Below are 19,675 nucleotides of genomic sequence, written 5' to 3' on the forward strand. Positions count from 1 at the left end.
TTAGTAATGAGGGGCTTCCCAGGTGGTTCAAAGATAAAGAATCTGCCTGCAATGCAGGAGACCTGGGTTTGATCCCTGGGTTGGGAAGAACCCCTGGAGAAGGGAATGACTACCCACTTTAGTATTCTTGCCTGGAGAATTCCATGGACAGAGGAGCCTGGTGGGCTATAGTCCATGGGGTTGCAAAGAGTCAGACATGACTGACAGACTAACACTTTCTTTTTTAACTATTGATTCTCCTGCTGAAATCAGCCTTTAATTTTTTTTGCCTTTTTTCTAAACCAGTTTGGGTTTGCTACTTAAAAGGTTAGCTATTTAAATAGGGACTGTGAGAGTATAGATGTGGTTAGATTAATCTGTTCTTAAATCCATAAAGTTGCCTTGGGATGAAGTAGCACCCCTATAGAGACATTCAACACTATAGTAACGTACTTGAAACAAGGACTCCAAGAAGTCCCTAAGAACTACATTTTCAGTTTTTGGCTTTGGGGATGTCATTTTGTTAATATGATAAACTCAGAATGCTTTTTGATGCAAGCAGTAGTCCATGCCAAAAACATAATTATCAAAATGATCCCTACAACATAGTCCCCCTGCCCATTGGTTTTTTTTTCCGTATAGATTAACTGAGGCCAGGTTTTGTTCATTCTAAAACAAAGGACTTTCGATTTGTACAGCAACAGTTCCCATCTGGCCTTTTCTTGTGCCAAGTCCCAAACCTGGGCTTGTGTGTCGACAATTTCAGCAGCGACTTAGGCCATGTGTCTTTGCACTGAAAAAGAAAAGCAATTATTTCCATGGGTGACCAGATGATTTCCATATCATCTACTGAACACAAGCAATCCACTGAGTACCACATTAGCCGTTGGTGAAGTTAGAACTGATCTTAGCTACTCTCTCAGTGAAAAGAATGTGGATTCTTTCGTAGTTTAAGAACTTTCTAGAATGAAAGATCACAGAGCAGTGGGTTAGGTCAAGAGAAGCCTTGCTTGGGTCTTCATCCTACTACTTGCTTGTTGTGTGACTTTTGGGAAGACTCCTCATGTCCTCCGAGCCTCAGTTTCTTCCTAAATAAAATGTAAAATTGGTGGTTTTTAATATTCCCCATAACTCCTATACTTGCATTGACCTCTTGGGCAGAGATTTGTTGTGAGATGAGGAAATGAATTTTGGGAGTTGATTTTGTTTGCTCAGCTCTGATTTTTCCAATCTGAAGCTCTGCAGCCTAACCAGAAGGTTCTATGCTGGAAAACAACTCAAAGGTGGCAGCTGGCCATCCAGACCTTGGATATTCCTTTTGGCGAGAGTTTGTTTGTTTAGCACCTTCCATTTCTGTTTACTTAAAATTTGACTCACTGGATCAGCCTCAAGAGAGACACCTTTTTCTTTTGACAAAGGTCCAGTGAGAGAGAGAGAGGGGTCATTCAAAGGTAGCAGAATCTGCATCTCCTCTCCAGCATCACATGGCCTGATAGAGAGCTCTCAGCATCCCCGAAGACACGGAACCCCTGTGGTCTCTGTCCCTCTGAAGCAAAGCAGTGGTTGGAAAACACCAACAACTCAGCCTTTTCAGAGACTGTCCTTCCTCAGGCACTGCTTTAACAACCAAAAATATTGGTGCCTGTTGAATGAGACTTTTTTTTCTGGTTTTCAGAGATTAGATTTCTAGTATCTTTTATCCTTAGCCATTTTTGCTCTTACAATGTGATAATTAATAGATTCTGTTCTCATAAAGGAAATGTTTACCTTATATGTTAATATCTTATAGGTTAAGTAAATGCTAAAACATATATGCCTATGTCAAGGCGTGAACCCATCTGACCTCAAAGTAACCAACATCCTTTGTCTCCCTGGCTGGCTGCTATGACCCCCCCTGCCCCATGTCTTCAGGGTCTAGGGTGACAGTCGATACCCTGGAGTCATTCTGCAAGGACTCATTTTAGTTAAAATTGATATAAAATTTCTCAGCATCTGATTACTGTCAGCTGGCTATTCAGGGCTCCTCCATCTAGCTCAGTGGGTCTCAATCAGGGGTAATTTTAAGCCCCCACAGAGGGTACTTGACAATGTCTAGAGGCTTTTTGGCTGTCAAAATTTAGGGGTGGGGTGGAGGGTGCTACTGATATCTAGTGGGTAGAGGTCAAGGGTATTGGTAAATAAGTTCAATGCACAGGAGAATAATTGATAACAAAGAATAATTGATAATTATTATTCTTGGTAATAGTGCCAAGATTGAGAAAACCTGCACCCGTTCATGGTCCTCTTGCAGACCTCAGAACTGGTAGCAAATTCCAGGGATGCTCACATTTCAGTCATTAGAAAACCACTGCTGTGATATTTGCTAGGTCACATTCACCAGAACTTGTATTTACTTAACATGTTTGTACAAATTAACTCATTTTTAAAAATGATTTAGCCTGGCCCTGACCAAAAATAATCTGTGAAACTGAAGTTTTGATGTTCTGATTACATTTTTCAATACACATAAAAATTAACAGACGATTATTAATGTTAAAAGTGCCTACCCACATTCCACCTAAAAGCTTCTCACATATGACTATGCCTGCCAGATTCTAGAATTACAGACTTTCAAGTCAGAGTGGCTTCAGAGAGATGTCTGTGTTCAGCCAAACTCTGTGGCTTGATTCCCTTAAATCACATCTTTGCCAAGTAGTCAGGCAGCTAGTTCTTGGACACTCTAGTGATGGGGAGCTCATTCATTTATTCAACAAACAAATACTGAGTACAGACACTAAGGAACTCTTCAGGCTAGACCTAACACTAGAAAAAGGGGGTAGGTGGTCGGGTAAGAGGGTAAGAATAGAGTCTCCACCTTTATCCAAGGTTCGTACAAGCTAGTGTGACTTCCCCCATATCTACTGTATATGTTTCCCAGTTTCTTTCTCATGTCCATCATTAAAAGAATGATAAGTTTGAGGCGGGGAGGGAAGAGTGAACATCCATAAATTACAAGAGTCAGTCCATGAATAACCCAAACTTTCTTGTATACTTTTCAGTTTGTACACTGAATGTCCTAAGGTCATTTCCATTTAATGGAATTAAACATGCGAAGGCTTTGGAGGTTTGGCACCCTAATTGCTCCTTTCTAAGGATCCACAGAGGATGTGGGAGTGGGTGAAGATGACCTATGAACTCCCGAGGAGCAGACTTTCTCTATTTTGGGCACTTTCCCCTCTTATCTCCATCTTTAGCTGTTTTCTTTATTCCTGGAAGCACTGGGCTCTAATCTACAATTTTACTCTTATCCTTGGGCTGCTTGTCACATATCTAATACTTGTTTTTTTCTTGGGCTGGTGAACAGTGTCCTCCTTTCTGTGTGGGAACAAATGCCCTGAACTGCATCTTTTGTATGACATGAAGCCTGCTGGAGACGCCCCAGGTACCAGAGTTTCTCAAATGCTCCTAGAATTGGCCTTGTTATGAAATGTCCCTCAGTGAGTCACCCATGAGAAAGCAAAAATAACGCAAGATTCAAATCTTGTCAAGTCTGAAAATGAGGTAGAAACGTGTGCCTTTTCTTATGAAGCAAAATAATCTACACAAACTTTTCTTCCATTAAACAAAAATACAGACAATCTAGTGTAAGCTGAAGCAACCTGCTCACCCAGGGAACAGAAAGGGCTGCCTTCTAGTTGAAGACTTACTATGTGCCAGGCATTGTGCAAACAGTTTTGCAGACTATTAGTTCATTTATTCCTCCCAACAACTTTATGAGGTTATTATTCCCATTTTACAGATGAGGAAACTAAGAGCCAGAGAGATTTAACACTGCAAGGAGGTGCTGAACAAGAGTTTCAACCTCTGTCTGACCAAAGCTTCTGCTCTCAGCCCTATAACTTAGGTGGGCAGGGTCTCCCGCCTCAGAGCAAAGGCATGAAAACCGAATGGTGGTTTTGTTTTGCAGAGCGTCTAAGAATTAATCAAGCCTGAGAAGTAAGCCTGCAGTCGCTCTGTGGCTTAGGTCAACAAGTGCCTGCCGGGCCAGGAAATGCCAATGGTACACAGGGCCTTTGAGTCCCGGGAAAGACAGTGGCCTGCACCTGAAGCTGCATGTTTGTCTGGGTGAGCTCTTCTGCTTTCTTTTCCAGTGACATCACCCAGACCTTCCTCTTCTGTCTGCAGCGGGTGGCGGCCGCCCGGTTCCGTTCCAGAAATTTCCGCCGCCTCTCGTCAGGATCCTCATCCACCACCCTTCGCCGGCGCCCCCCTGTGGGCTGGGGCGGCTGTATTGTCTGGGTGGGCTGCATCTGTTGTGTTGCTGGTGAAACCTGCTGGGGAAGAGAGGGAGGAGGTGATGGGGAGAGAGAAGGGATGGCTGGGTAAGGTGTTGAAATGTGAAGTACAGGCAGCCCCTTGCTTTAGTTAGCACATCAAACTTGTTTTGCTAAGAGTGAAGTCACACTCATGAAGAGGAAAAGCATCACCCAGTTATCTCCTATGATATTTTGGCAAGATACAGGGATGACGTGCAAAAAGAGAGTCAAGTAGACTCCCCCCCTCCCTCGACTGGCATTTGGCTGAATCATGATGAAAGAAACACTTTTCTTCCTCCTTAGATGTTAAAAATGTTTTATTTGAGGTGCTTTGTAAAATTTGAAAGTGCCCACGTATAGTGACGGATGAAAACAGAGAGGTAGGGGTGACTATCACCGTATTGATGGGTCTGCTGTCATCTGCAGAAATCTCCTTCAGGGCAGGTTGTGAATGCCTTTCATTCTAACGGTGTCAAAACCCTGTTCCTAGAATACACCTCAGGGATGGCATCACCACTGTGACTCTTATCAAAAGAACCCTGTGAAGCCTGGAAAGCACCTGAAATCCTTTTGTCACAACATCACAGTTCTTAACCAAAGGTCTTGTGGGACCAAACTCCATTTGGGTCTCTCTCCTCCTCCGAGCCTGACTAAGGCTGATGAGATTATAGGAGATGGCGAGTGGGTGAATTTCTAGGTGACTGGGAAGCGCGACCTCTGAAAGCCCATCCTGAAGCAGCCCTGAGTCCTGTTAATACATGGTGTCTACTGACACGGAGGGATGGTTGTATAGCACCATCTATTATATTATAAGGAAATCCCAGGAGTGGCAAAGCACTTTATTAAAATGTTTTACTATGCTTCTAAATTCCCTGTAAGGTCTGCAAGAGGCTCAGCAACATGTAGGGTTTCAGGGACCCCCACACGTGTAGCTTTATTTCCCTTCATACAGCAGACACTCAGCACCTAGTGAAATTTCTATGACTGACTCTTTATGTGTCTGAACACCTAATGCTTCCCTAATGCACTTCACTCCTTCCCCTTTCTTCATTCTCAATAAAGGTTTTTTTTTTTTTTTCCCTTCCCTCTCATTGCTTAGTCACTCAGGCTTATGGTGTAATACCTATAAATTTGTTTTACAAGAGGCATTTAACCTGCAGAAATAACAGGCAAAAAGTTTTAAAAATGAAACCCAGCCACCTTTTCTACCACATTCCAACCCTATGATTGAAACCAATCAGAACAACTATACTTGTACTAATAATGGCTCCTGGTTGCCCATCAGCTGACTAACGATATATTTTAATCCTAAACTCTATCAAACTATACATTACTAAAGAATTAGGCTTGGGACTGAGGTTGGATAGCATCTCAGTAATTTTTTTTTAAAGCAAAGACATTTTCTAAAACTGTTTATTGGCAATTCCTCTCCTGACGATCATAAAAGAATAACAAAATAAACTGTCTAAGATCTTACTCACCAGAGCGGCTGCTGAAGATTTAATCCTTGTTATTGGCAAATGTTTAGCTAGTCATTTCAGATGCAGTAACCTCTGAGCTAACCACTGCAAAGCAAAGCACTAGGAAAGAACGCACTAACCTGGCTATTTTTACCTTTACTATTTCTTTGTGTGAATTAACAATCTCTCATTGCCAGCCCTAGACAAGACTCTCAAGCAAGCAAAACTTGGGTTTAACCTGCACTATGGAGACCTCTCTTTCAATGTTGTATTCTCCCATGCTAACTTTAACCAACATTTATCCCTTGATAACTTTTCGTCTGCCTTACCCCAAATGGATAAGGTACATGGTGATTTCAGGCTTTATCCAGGTTCAGGGTCAAGGTGTGGCTTGGTTAAGTGAAATTCCTGGTGACCTAGGAGTGATACCAGGACTCTGAAATTATATCCTGATACGCAGGTGAATTGCAAGAAGCCAGGAGAAATTGCAAATGCAACCCTAAGACCAGAATTTGTGTCTCTGACAAGTATTGTTACTTAGCATTATCTTTTTAAAACGGCATTCTCTCGGGGGTAGGGTGGGAGGGATAAATTTGGAATATGGAATTAACAGATACATACTACCATATATAAAATAGATTAACAAGAAAGATTTACTGTATACCACAGGAAACTATGTTCATAGTTCTTGTAATGAATTATAATGGAAAAGAATAAGAAAGAATATAGATATATACATATATATGCACAACCGAATTACTGTGTACACCTGAAACTAACACAATATTGTAAATCAACTATACTTCAGTAATAAATAAATAAATAGAATGGCATTATGTTGACACAGATTCTCTGAAAAATTTGATCAAAAACAATTAATTGTAATTTCAAAAAGAATTTATTCCAAGTCATCTTAGAATCTCAGAATTGGATGACCTTAATAAACTTCTACTCCTGGTGTTCTGACAATCCAAATTTCATTTCATCAACCAAGTTAATACATTTTAGGAGGAGCATTTTGAATATGTTCTAAATAATTTTGTTCAAATTTCAAGAAGACTAACCTGGTTTTGTTGAAAAAAGCAACTTTACATATCCAATTATAAAAGCAATTAACTAATTGCATATACAATTGGCCACTTATTGACTTGAAATGGAGGCCAATTGGCTAATTGGTAATTAGCTAATGAATGTCTTTTATATTTAATGAACTGTTAAACTTGTCTATGAAGTAACCTGCCCATAAATGCAACCAACTCTTAACGCTATCCATTTAAAAAGAAAAAAGAAAGAAAGTACACACGTGAATCTATCTTCTATCTTTGATCTTGTAGTTTTCTTTTTCCCCTTCTAAATCCATGACCTACACTGGCACATGATTAAAAAGGTGTTTTGGATAGCATTTTATCGATTGCTAAACTATGTGCTAAGCTTCTATCACATTATTTCAGTTTGAAATTAATCCTGGCTAACTACTGAAAACTGTGCCAAGGGCTAAACATTCTCTTATTTAATACTCCTAAGCCTATGGGCTTAGTCTATTATTGCCCCATTTTGCAGATGGAAAAACTGACACTTAGGGAGGTTCATCTACTGGCCTCAGTCACACAAGTAAGGTGGGAAAAGGATGAAAGTTTTCTCATTCAAAAGCCTGATTCTTATTTGCTATGTAGAATACTTCTAAGAATCTTTGCAAAAGTAAGCTTACCTAACAAATAATCTTAACTATTGAACAGATTAGAAAGCTGCTTATGGATAACCCATTTTGTGGGTGGCTTTCTAGGTTTGGTATGTGTTGGAGGAGGCAGCAATGTACAAGCTCTCGAAGCTGCCTGATGAGAGGAACAGAGTCAGATGATGGAAGAGACAGTGAATAAGCGTTACTTGGCGATCCCAAGCTTCCGACATCATTCTGACCCAACTGGTTGGAACCTGGGTGGGTGGAAGGAACTGACAAAGGTCATTTCACTTGAAGGTTCAAAGTGCCCAGGGTGAGCCATGCTCCTAGACATGCCCTTCATCCACTTACTGAAACTCACTCGGGTACATGGACCCGCCTCTCTTCTTGGGCTGGGTGACATAACGTCTGCCTGGTCCCCCGACCCTCTTCCAGTTGTGTCTAAGCTGGCTTTCTTTCTAGCCACTCCTGGTGACTTTCCACTTCTGGGGTTTGGCCTTTCTCTTGAGCTGATCATCTACAGAGCTTGGCTCTCTGTCGGCTCCCTCCAACGCATTTCTCATTGGGTGGGATGAGTCATCTCTCTTCAACATTCACAAAGCACCTTACACCCTAACATCCATCACTGAACCTTTGTCTGCCTGAAATTGTTACTCTTTATATTTTTAACATTTACTCTTATTTAGAAGATTGCCCATTGTATCTAATTTCCATTTTACAGTTGACACAAGTGGGTCTCTAAGATGTTATAAAGCACTGCAGCTAGAACCATGGTTAGAATGAACTTACCTTTCTTGTTCTTTATTCACTTCTTTCATTACATGCTTAAATTCTTAATCCTCCATTGGTGTTACATTTTTAGGGTTAACTTTGCAATATACTACAAAAATAGATTTTGGAGAACTTGAAGTTTACCTTTTCCCTTAGAAACTAGACTTGATATTTATCATATTAGTTATGGAAACTGCAATCTGGGAGGGTTCTATGGGTAACCATTACCTCCTAGGAAATGAACAGAGCCCCTCAGAGTGTCAGAACACGTGGGCTTGTCAAGTAAGGTTGCTGCCAGTGAGCCCCTCGTTAGAGCCGGCACTGTTAATGAGAAGGGAAAAGAGATTATGAAAAAAGTGTACCTGTGCTTGGTTGCCGGAGTGCAGGGGTGGGTGTGGCGAGGTCTGGTGATGTGCTGGGTGTGCATGAAGGTGGGAGTGGGAGTGATGATGTGGGTGGTTCTGCTGGTGATGGGGTTGAGGATGAGGGTGGTGTGCTGGGTGCTGGTGCTGGTGCGGGTAGGGGTGGTGGGCCGGCAGTGTCTGGTGCTGATGCGGGTGTGAGTGCATGTGATGGTGTGGCGTCTGGTCCTGCCGGGAGCCCATCATTTCCATCATGTGGCCCATGGTGTTCATATTCCCATTCGACATGGCAGCAGGGTGGTGAGTCAATGCAGCCTTCAGCCTCTGAAACAGAATAAAAGAAGAGGGGACAGGTGAGGTCAGCTGAGCATACAACAGGGATTTTGAATCAAAATGACTCATAGTTTCAATTTTATATTTGCAGCTTCCCGGGTGGCTCAAGTGGTAAAGAATATGCCTGCCAATGCAGGAGGCACAGGAGATGCAAGTTTGATCTCTGGGTCAGGAAGATTCCCCTGGAGGAGAAAATGGAAACCCATTCCAGTATTCTTGCCTGGACAATCCCCATGGACAGAGGAGCCTAGTGGGCTACAGTCCATGGAGTTGCAAAGAGTCACAACTGAGGTGGCTCAGGATGGATATAATGATACTATTATTAACATTTTTTTCTTATTGTGTAGCAGTATGGTCTTATATACATTTCAGATTTTCATATGTATTAGAGTAGGTAGGCGTGTCAATGTCAGCCAGGAATGTTAATTAATTCAACTGACACTGCAAATAAGCAGGATACCCTAGACACTTTACTAAAAGGTATTTCCTACTATCCAATTGTTCACCATATCCTATTGGCAGCGAAGTGCAAGTATAAACCCAATGGAATCATTCAATATGACAACATCATTGAACAAAAGGCCCATATGAAATGGCACTGTCACAAGATAATGAGTCACAAGAATAAAAGATTTTTGCTTTTCAAAAGATTTCTCAGACCCAAAGAGGAAAGAACTTCAAATTTCAGAATCTAGGAACAATTTTAATATTATTTAAGTCTTGAAATTAGATTAGAAATCCATAACTTTGGGAGGCAATGTAGATCTTTCCATTTGTTCCTATGACACTTCTCATAATCCCTCTGATAATCTAATTTTCTCACACAATAATGTTCTTCTGACTTTAAAGTTGAGGAATATGGACCATTGCACTTCTACAGCTTCTTTGATGACCATACCACAGGGCAGGTACAAAATCGTCAACCATCAACAAGCAAACAGACATATACACAATTAAATTCTCCCTGAATCTAACCCCTAAGCAGGGGTCAGCAAGCTTTTCAATAAAGAAGTCAGATAGTAAACATTTCCATCATTGCATGCCTTAAGGTCTCTCACAACTACTCAGCTCGGCCCTTTCAGCACAAAAACAGATATGGACATTCTGTAAACAAATGACCATGCCTTGTTTCAATGCAATTTTACTTAGGGACAGGATATCTGAATTTCATAGAACTTCCACATGTCACAAAATACTATGCTACTTTTGATTTTTTTTCAATCATTTAAAAATGTCAAAACATTTTTGTGCAAAATTAGGCCGTGGTAAAGAATCAGTTGGTAGTCAAGTTGTTTGCAGTTTCTTATACACAGACAATTATTGTCATACCCTGAGGGGCACAGTGGAAAGTATTGTATAATATAGTTACTCCTTGGAAATGTATCTTCTGCAGAGATGATAGTCTAGTTGGCAAGCTTATGTTGGCTTCATAAAGTATTTACTAGGGAACTCAAAGTTCTCTCCTGATTTGCATTCTTATCTGATTGATGATGATAGCATGTAATCACTGCAAATGGAAGAGTGGTATTTAAATGATGATCAAAGCTACCATGTGCCAGGCCTATACAATATTAATGTTTCTCAACTGGTCAGAGTAAACTATTGATAAGAATAAATTCAATTCATAAAAATCTTTAGTTAAATATAAAGAGCCTCCACTTGTTTAAAAAAAAAAAACATAAAAAATGGGCCAGTGGGCGGGGGTGGGAGCAGGTATAGGTTGACAAACCATATGTTAATATTCAATAATTATTGAATACATTTCCTGCATCTGATGCAGCAACCACTGAGTCCAACTGCCTCCTCCTTCACAAGCAACATCTACTACACAGGAGCTACTGAACTGCATCAGTATCCTGAAGAAGTTAAGCTTCCTGAATCCCTGGGAAAGATTAGGTGCTGCATATTGTGTTTATTACTAAACAGAAAAGTGAACAGATACTCCTCACCTCCAAGTTTTAGAAATGAGTTCATTGTTTTTATAAAAACGCTCATTATAAAAAATTTAAGCGACGCTTAAAAGTACAGCGAAGGCAGTAACCAGTGAACCAAGTGCATTGCTTAAATTTGGTGGGTGAACAGTATTCCAGACAGCTCTCTCTGTAGAGATGGAGCAACAAGCAGAGTCATTTCATTACAGTGAGATCACCATGGCACATGGTGTCAGAAAACTCTTATGTGAAGAGAACATAAGCAAAAGAAGAAAAACTGGATGAACTGTTGGACTTCGGATACATGTATCTTAAATCCAAGAAAACTCTGTAAGTGATATATCCAAACTTAAAAGTGAAGAAAATTATGAAAAAATATATTGAGATCATACATTGACATATCAAATAGTATTGATGGATTTTTTATACTATTCTTTATAATTTTATTATTATATAATATAAAGCTGCATAGTAAAAAAACAAACTACTACAAGACTATGTGGTGTAAAAGTAAAAGCCACCTGTCTACCTTCTTCCTTCTTAGCCCCATTCCTCAGATGTATCTACCAAGCATCTGCTGACATATCCTCAGCATTTATCAGAACATGTTGTGTAAGGTCTTTATAATGATATATGATTTTGTATCTTGCTTTTTTTCTACTTCAATGATATATATCTTTGACAGCATGCCCTGTCAATAATAGCTAATAATAATGTCTGGCATCAATTGAGCACTCACTCCGTGCCACTCCTCATTCTGTGTTTTATGAATATTAACTCACTTAATCCTCAGAACAATTCAGTAAGGCACAAAGACAGACTAATCCATTTGCCCAAGCTCTTGCCACTGGAGAGGAACGGAGGTGAGCTACCTCCAGACCTGTTCTCTACACGAGGACAAAAGGAGCTGGAAGGCTTGCCATGCACACTTTGTCAAAAACAGGAAAAAACTGTATCGTGCCACCTCCCCGTCATCAAAAGGAAATGCAAAAAGAAGAGCAGTGCCCAGAAAAAAAAAATGACAAGGTTATTTCCGCACAATGTAGCACACAAGTGGAGACCCAGTGTATCCTGCTTGTTCCGAAACTTGGCAGAGGTAAGGGTGGGAGGTAACAATCTCCAGGCAGCCAAACTGCAGCAAAGGACCAGCCAGAGCTTAGCATCATCATCTCTCTGGTTATATTTATTAAGAATGGGTACTTGTATTCCGCCCCCAAACACAGATCTGACAAGGTCCAGGTATATCTTCTCCCTGGCCCCACTTCCTAACCTTCAGGTATATGACTGTTCTAGGTCTTCTCAATGTTCAGAGGATGAAGTTCAAGCCCTTAGCACAGCCTATGCATAGGCACTGAGGAGTGTGGCCGGGCATTCCCACCAACACTTCCATTTGATTGTCTTCTTGCCTGGGATGATCTTTCCTTTTCCTGAGACACTCTAGAGCTTTAAGCAGCAGGACCCTCTTTAGTAAAACTCTCCCTGCTCTCTGGTCTAAACCAATTCCTATTGTTACAAGGTCCCAGCAGAACCATATTCCCCTTTGTAAAACTCAGTGTGTAGTTGTAGTTTTTAGTATGATCATTCAATTAATATCCACCAACCATCCCAGATGATAAGCATCATGACAGCAGGAACCACACTGGATTTTGCTTGGTATTAAATTCATAACTTTAGCACGGAACCTGGTATACACATTGGGCACTCAATTCATATTTCTGGAATGAATCAATGAATGAATGAAACTTCGTGAGGCTTATGATAAGAATGTAGCATTTTCATTTTGGATCCTTGGTGGTGGTATTCGTAAGAAAGGATAATTTTACCAGTCATCGAAGGTCAAGAGAATGACTGCAGAAGTCATACAGGCAGGTGGGCTATAAAAGTACTGTCAAAAGACCTCCCTGCTCCATCCCCAGTCTGCCCTCTGAAAATGATAACAGAAAAAAAAAAGAAGAAGAAGAAAAGAAAACACACACATACAAAAGGAATGTGCATTAACTTCATCTTGGTATATTTTCCCTGAAAGAGTGGCAAGGAAAATTGAAAAGCTGTTAAACAGTGGGTCTTTATGTTATCCCTTCAATGCTACAAACAACATTTTCACCTTTAATTAGGTGCAAATGTTGCCTGACAAATAAATACTATGCACCAGATCTTCATCTCTCGAATAATTAGCTTGTACTGTTAAGGGAAATTACTTGATTGCCTCAAGTCTATTCTTGCAGGTTTCATGCCAAGGCCATAATACTAATAAGGCTTATAACATTCCATTTAACTATTCATTCAACAAATATTTACTGGGCACTAACGTTAGGCACTTTATTATTTGCCCACTACCTGAAGGAAATCGGAGATGTATAAAAACCAAAGCTTTCCCAAAGCGCTGGAAAGAAAACACACACACTCGAGTGTGGAAATGAAGACTTTTTAAGGATCCCTTAGAGCAGTGGTCCCCAACCCTTTGGGCACCAGGGCCTGGTTTTGTGGAAGACAATTTTTCCACAGACCAGGGGTGGGAGGGATGGTTTCGGGAGGATTTCAAGCACATTATATTTTTTGTGCCTTTTTTATACTGTTCATGGGATTCTTGTGGCAAGACTACTGGAGTGGTTGGCCATTCCCTCCTGCAGCGGACCACGTTTTGTCAGAACTCTCCACTACGGCCCGTCCATCTTGGGTGGCCCTGCACAGTATGGCTCATAGCTTCATTGAGTTATGCAAGCCCTTTTGCCACGACAAGGCTGTAATCCATGAAGCAGAGGATGAGATGATTGGATAGCATCACTGACTCAAAGGGCATGAACTTGGGCAAACTCTGGGAGATGGTGAGGGACAGGGAGGCCTGGCATGCTGCAGTCCAGAAGGTCACAAAGAGTTGGACATGACTTAGTGACTGAACAACAAAATGAAAGTGAGAGTCACTCAGTCGTGTCCAACTCTTTGCGACCCCATGGGCTATATACTCCATGGAATTCTCCAGGCCAGAATACTTCCCTTCACCAGCAGATCTTCCCAATCCAGGGATTGAACCCCTGTCTCCTGCATTGCAGGTGGATTCTTTACCAGCTGAGTCACCAGGGAAGCCAACAACATATTTATTGTGCACTTTATTTCTATTATTACATCAATTCCACTCAGATCATGGGGCATTAGATCCTGGAGGATGAGAACGCCTGGCTTAGAGAATCCCAGGCCTGTGGGTCGAGTCCACTCCCAGAGCAGCAGCTGGCATCATGTTTAAAGAGAAATGACTATAGAGCTGCTCTGCATATGCTACCTTTAATATTTTCCATGTCATTTCTAAACAGTGTGGGGGCACTTCTCAAAGTCCTAAAGAGCCTGCTGCTCCTCTGGTGCCAACAAGAGTCATCACCCTGTAAATCATTAAAAAATACCAAATAAAGATATTTGTATCCCACTCTCTTAGGGATGATAAATGACCAGCAAATGAGTCCAAGCTGTATTTTGCAGAATGATTCTTTCTTTTTGAAACTGAACTGTGTCTTATTTTAAATAACATTCTACCCAATGCCAAGAAAAGGCAAGGGAGAGAAGGAAATTAATGAGCAAATAAACATATATTTTTCAACTATAAAAACCAAGGCTATTACGGAGGTGCGACAGCAAGAAAGGAAAAAAGAAAAAAAAGATTCTGTTTACTTTCTCTCGTCCTCTACCATATCCATTTATTTGAAAGAGCAAATCAGGAGAGACAGCAAGAAGCCTGACACAGCTGGTTTCAGTCAACAGGGGTCATTTTCATTCAGTCTGTGTATTTTATAAGCTCCTTGTACACTGTTCCTGATGGAAGGGTGGGCCTGCTGCCTGGGATCTGAGTCCTGGTGAGAAACTAGCTATCTACTTCACCCCATACCCTGCACAACTGCTGCCATAACAGACCGGGCACAGTGCCCCTCCAGCTCAGCTCAGCTTTGTATCACAGCATGTCTTGTGAAGGCCAGGTATACGTAAACGTCATCACCTCCACATGAGTGCATACATGTAGGCCTGCGTGAGCTCACACGCACGACGTACCCACCCACACCCACCCCAGGCAATCTATCTCCCATTAACAACTCAGTCTGGCCAATTAGAAACATTTGTGAAACTGTAAAAACATTTCTTCTCCATCTTCAGCTCAGCAGATTGCTCATGCTTTACAGACTCTGAAAGCCAAACCAAATTAAACAATTATTTGAAATTCAGTTGGGTGGGAGGTGGGGGCAGTTTTAATTAAAAACAGCTCTGGGTTTTCTTCCCGAAGAGAATGTGGTAACATCAAAATGTAGTGTTGCTGAGTTGACCACAAGTATGAGACTATCTATATGAAAATAAGATAAAACCCATCTTTGTATTTCCTTTTGAATACAAAACAATTACCATCAGTGGCCACCCAAAGGTATTTCTGTAAATGTAATGTCTTCATCCTTTCTCCTTCTCAAACACAGCCAATCAGCTGAGGTGTAACACAGGCTTCTGAATAGTCCAAATGGTCAGTGATGTGACACAGAACTTTTCACGGAAGGAGGGCTGCAATATCGATCATTACTGACTTGCTGTAGGTATCAACAACTTCTGAAATTGTCTCTGAATTCACAAAAAAATAACATATTTATCCACTGAATTTTATGACTATACGTGGTCAGTTTGGATCCCAAAATCCTTCCCAAAGTTGGAGAGAGGTAGGGATGAGAGGGTGCCATGGAGAAGTTATACCAACTTTGACCTTCATTCTGTCAAAGTAGAAATTGTTTGCTTGTTTGGCCAAGCTGCATGTGGGATCTTAGTTCCTTGACCAGGGCTCGAACCCGTGTCCCCTGCATTAGAAGGGTGAAGTCTTAACCACTTGACCACCAGAGAAGTCCCTAAGGCAAGTATAGTTTTAATGCCCAGATTCACATCTCAGCTTCAGGATGTCTGTTGAGAATGATCGTATAACTCTAATAGCATGTGGATCTTAAAATCCACATCTATTTCAGAATCATTGTTAAGACAATTAACTAAAATCACATTTGGCTTAATTACTTGGAATAAAATATGCTCCTTTCAAAACCTTCATAATGTAATTCAGCTCTGATGGTTTCACAATTTAAGTATTCTTCTGCTTTAGATTTTGGTTTGGTAGTAAAATTTCAAATAATCCTACAGGTTGGCAGTAGAGATTACCACAGAAAGGGGAGGATGCCACAGGATCTGGGAGGAAAAATATTCATACTCTGTCATTTGTCATTAAAAAGTATTAATTCTGAACATAGTAGAAATGATATAATTAATAAAAAACACACACACACAAAGGAATTGTATTATACATTAATACTCCAGTCCATTGGAAAATGGTGTGAGGAAATTTCAAAAATATGGATGGTACCTCAGAAAAGTGGAACTTCAGCAGTTCCAAAGTAACCAAGGAAAAGCATTTGATGTCTGATTTCACTCTCTCATTGTCTACTTATGGGTATAACTTATAAAGTGATGTAAAGAAGACCCAGGTGCTAGGTGACATGCTAAACTTTGGTGGTTAAAAAAAGCCAATCAAACCCCAGAGACAGATCTTGATCAATTTCCCTGCCAGTCTTTTTATATTAATATGTAAGTCACATATTAATTATAGCTCTGCAAGACAGAGCCTTTGATTTACTCTTGGTAACTGAAGACATTAATGAATGCACATTGATAGAATTGTTTTATTTCAGATACCACTTCCCTGAATCTCTTCAGCTGAGGGGCTGTCCTTTACAATTCAGTGGACTGATCAGCATTTTAAGAGGCTCTGCATTTTAGTGAATTTCAGAACCAATCGCTCTTCTGAGAGCAGGAGTTAGTCTTCATTTTGTTGTAAGACGGCTTTAAATAAGCACTTAGATAAGTAAACTGCTTGGCTCTACACATTCTAATCTACCGAATAAATGAGTCAAGATCCCAAATTCCCTATTCCATGAGAAAGGGGTCTGAGTTGATGTCTGCTAAGAGATAGGAATCTATCAGAGAAGTGAGTTGTATGCATGTGTAAAATAAATAAAGAAAAATCATTGTTTCAGAGAACTTCAGAAGAAGAGCAGAAGACTTGGAGTGAGAAATCTAGTTTAAAAACCTGGCTCTACTACCTTGGCCAGTCACTTTAAGCTTCAAATTCTTCAAAATAAGAATCTCTTTATCTTTTAAGAGGGTGCTAATAGCCTTTGACTGCGTGGATCACAATAAACTGTGGAAAATTCTGAAAGAGATGGGAATACCAGAGCACCTGATCTGCCTCTTGAGAAATTTGTATGCAGGTCAGGAAGCAACAGTTAGAACTGGACATGGAACAACAGACTGGTTCCAAATAGGAAAAGGAGTTCGTCAAGGCTGTATACTGTCACCCTGTTTATTTAACTTATATGCAGAGTACGTCATGAGAAATGCTGGACTGGAAGAAACACAAGCTGGAATCAAGATTGCTGGGAGAAATATCGATAACCTCAGATATGCAGATGACACCACCCTTATGGCAGAAAGTGAAGGGGAACTAAAAAGCCTCTTGATGAAAGTGAAAGTGGAGAGTGAAAAAGTTGGCTTAAAGCTCAACATTCAGAAAACGAAGATCATGGCATCCGGTCCCATCACTTCATGGTAAATAGATGGGGAAACAGTATCAGATTTTATTTTTCTGGGCTCCAAAATCACTACAGATGGTGACTGCAGCCATGAAATTAAAAGATGCTTACTCCTTGGAAGGAAAGTTATGACCAACCTAGATAGCATATTCAAAAGCAGAGACATTACTTTGCCAACAAAGGTTCGTCTAGTCAAGGCTATGGTTTTTCCTATGGTCATGTATGGATGTGAGAGTTGGACTGTAAAGAAGGCTGAGCGCCGAAGAATTGATGCTTTTGAACTGTGGTGTTGGAGAAGACTCTTGAGAGTCCCTTGGACTGCAAGGAGATCCAACCAGTCCATTCTGAAGGAGATCAGCCCTGGGATTTCTTTGGAAGGAATGATGCTAAAGCTGAAACTCCAGTACTTTGGCCACCTCATGCAAAGAGTTGACTCATTGGAAAAGACTCTGATGCTGGGAGGGATTGGGGGCAGGAGGAGAAGGGGATGACAGAGGATGAGATGGCTGGATAGCATCACTGACTCGATGGCCGTGAGTCTGAGTGAACTCCAGGAGTTGGTGATGGACAGGGAGGCCTGGCGTGCTGCGATTCATGGGGTCGCAGAGAGTCGGACACGACTGAGTGACTGATCTGATCTGATCTGAATAGAAACTCTTGACTTTATCTGAGAAAGACTGATGTTCATTATGATGTCACCTTAAGTAGAACACTGTATTGGGAACAAAAGAAGCCCAAAAGATACTTTACCAATGAATGCATAAGGACAAAGTCAGGTTTTTAGTATATCTCATGGAGAAGACAATGGCAACCCACTCCAGTACTCTTGCCTGGAAAATCCCATGGACAGAGGAGCCTGGTAGGCTGCATGCAGTCCATGGGGTCGCTGAGGGTCAGACACGACTGAGCGACTTCATTTTCACTTTTCACTTTCATGCATTGGAGAAGGAAATGGCAACCCACTCCAATGTTCTTGCCTGGAGAATCCCAGGGATGGGGGAGCCTGTTGGGCTGCCGTCTATGGGGTCACACAGAGTTGGACATGACTGAAGTGACTCAGCAGCATGGAATCTGAATCCTCTGCAAAACACTGGTACACTCTCTCTCTCTCTCTTTTTTTTAAACAACTGTATAATCTCCTGGAGCTCTCCTAGTGTCTCAGTAGTAAAGAACCCACCTGCAGATGCAGGAGATGTGGGTTCAATCCCTGGATCAAGAAGATCCCTTGGAGAAAGAAGTGGCAACCCACTCCAGTATTCTTGCTTTGGAAATCCCATGGACAGAGAAGCCTGGCAGTCTACAGTCCATGGGGTCATAGAAGAATCAGATACAACTTATCAACTAAACAACAACAACAATTATCTCCTAAGTGGCTTAGAACTAAACAGAAAATGCAGAAGCCACAGTCATCAACTGTGTATGATACAAAGCTAGTAGAGGGTATTAATACACTGGGTAAGGAACCAGTATCCAAAAAATCTTGGCAGACTAACATCAAGGAATCCAATAAGAGAAATTTAATGAGGGGTCAATGTAACATATTATGCTTGGTTAACATAAACAAAAGCAAAGCACAAAAATACACCAGCACTGTCCAGTGAAAATTCAGGGGAGATGTAGCTTGTTAGTTACATATATATCAGAGGATGTAGGGATTTCATGTGACTTTGTAAAGCACAGCTATGTAAAGCACACATGAAAACAACTAATGCTGGCTTTTCAGTTGCATCAGCAAAACTAGATTAGCGAATTTAATGCAAGAGGGTGATAGTCCTGTTCACCTCTGCACAGGCTGGAATGTGTGCTATACAAGCCCACGTCCCTGTATCTCTGCCCCCACCCCAGAGATCTCACATCATGCGTCATAGGCGTTGGATTTTCTCTAAGGGAGTATCCAACTCTCAGTTGGTATTCCACACATGCCATTATCATTTTTCCATCTCTAATGACACTGTGGACTTCCCTGATTGCTCAGTTGGTAAAGAATTGGCCTGCAATGCAGGAGACCCCGGTTCGATTCTTGGGTTGGGAAGATCCGCTGGAGAAGGGATAGGCTACCCACTCCAGTATTCTTGGGCTTCCCTTGTGGCTCAACTAGTAAAGAATCCACCTGCAATGTGGGAGACCTGGGTTTGATCCCTGGGTTGGGAAGATCCACTAGAGAAGGGAAAGGCTACCCACTCCAGTATTCTGGCATTGAGAATTCAATGGACTGTATAATCTATGGGGTTGCAAAGAGTCAGATACGACTGAGCAACTTTCACAATGACACT

The 19,675-nt window shown here is 41.2% G+C and overlaps 1 protein-coding gene across 8 annotated transcripts in view; it reads right to left on the reverse strand.

The window, feature by feature from the left end:
• The window catches only part of CREB5 (cAMP responsive element binding protein 5), a 439,607-nt gene that overhangs the window by 11,469 nt on the left and 408,463 nt on the right, over positions 1-19,675 (reverse strand). For 4 of the 8 annotated variants that reach the window (XM_061414267.1, XM_061414264.1, XM_061414261.1 and 1 more), the window contains 2 exons: positions 8,546-8,869; positions 4,062-4,289 (listed from right to left, as the gene is read on the reverse strand). In XM_061414267.1, coding sequence (XP_061270251.1) covers positions 4,062-4,289; positions 8,546-8,869 — 552 coding nt within the window. Of the gene's footprint in view, positions 1-4,061; positions 4,293-8,545; positions 8,870-19,675 lie in introns of all 8 variants that reach the window. The other 4 variants (XM_061414263.1, XM_061414266.1, XM_061414260.1 and 1 more) reach the window with 1 other exon arrangement.

Source organism: Bos javanicus, chromosome 4 (assembly GCF_032452875.1).
Source record: "Bos javanicus breed banteng chromosome 4, ARS-OSU_banteng_1.0, whole genome shotgun sequence".
NCBI classification, from domain to species: Eukaryota; Metazoa; Chordata; class Mammalia; order Artiodactyla; family Bovidae; genus Bos; species Bos javanicus.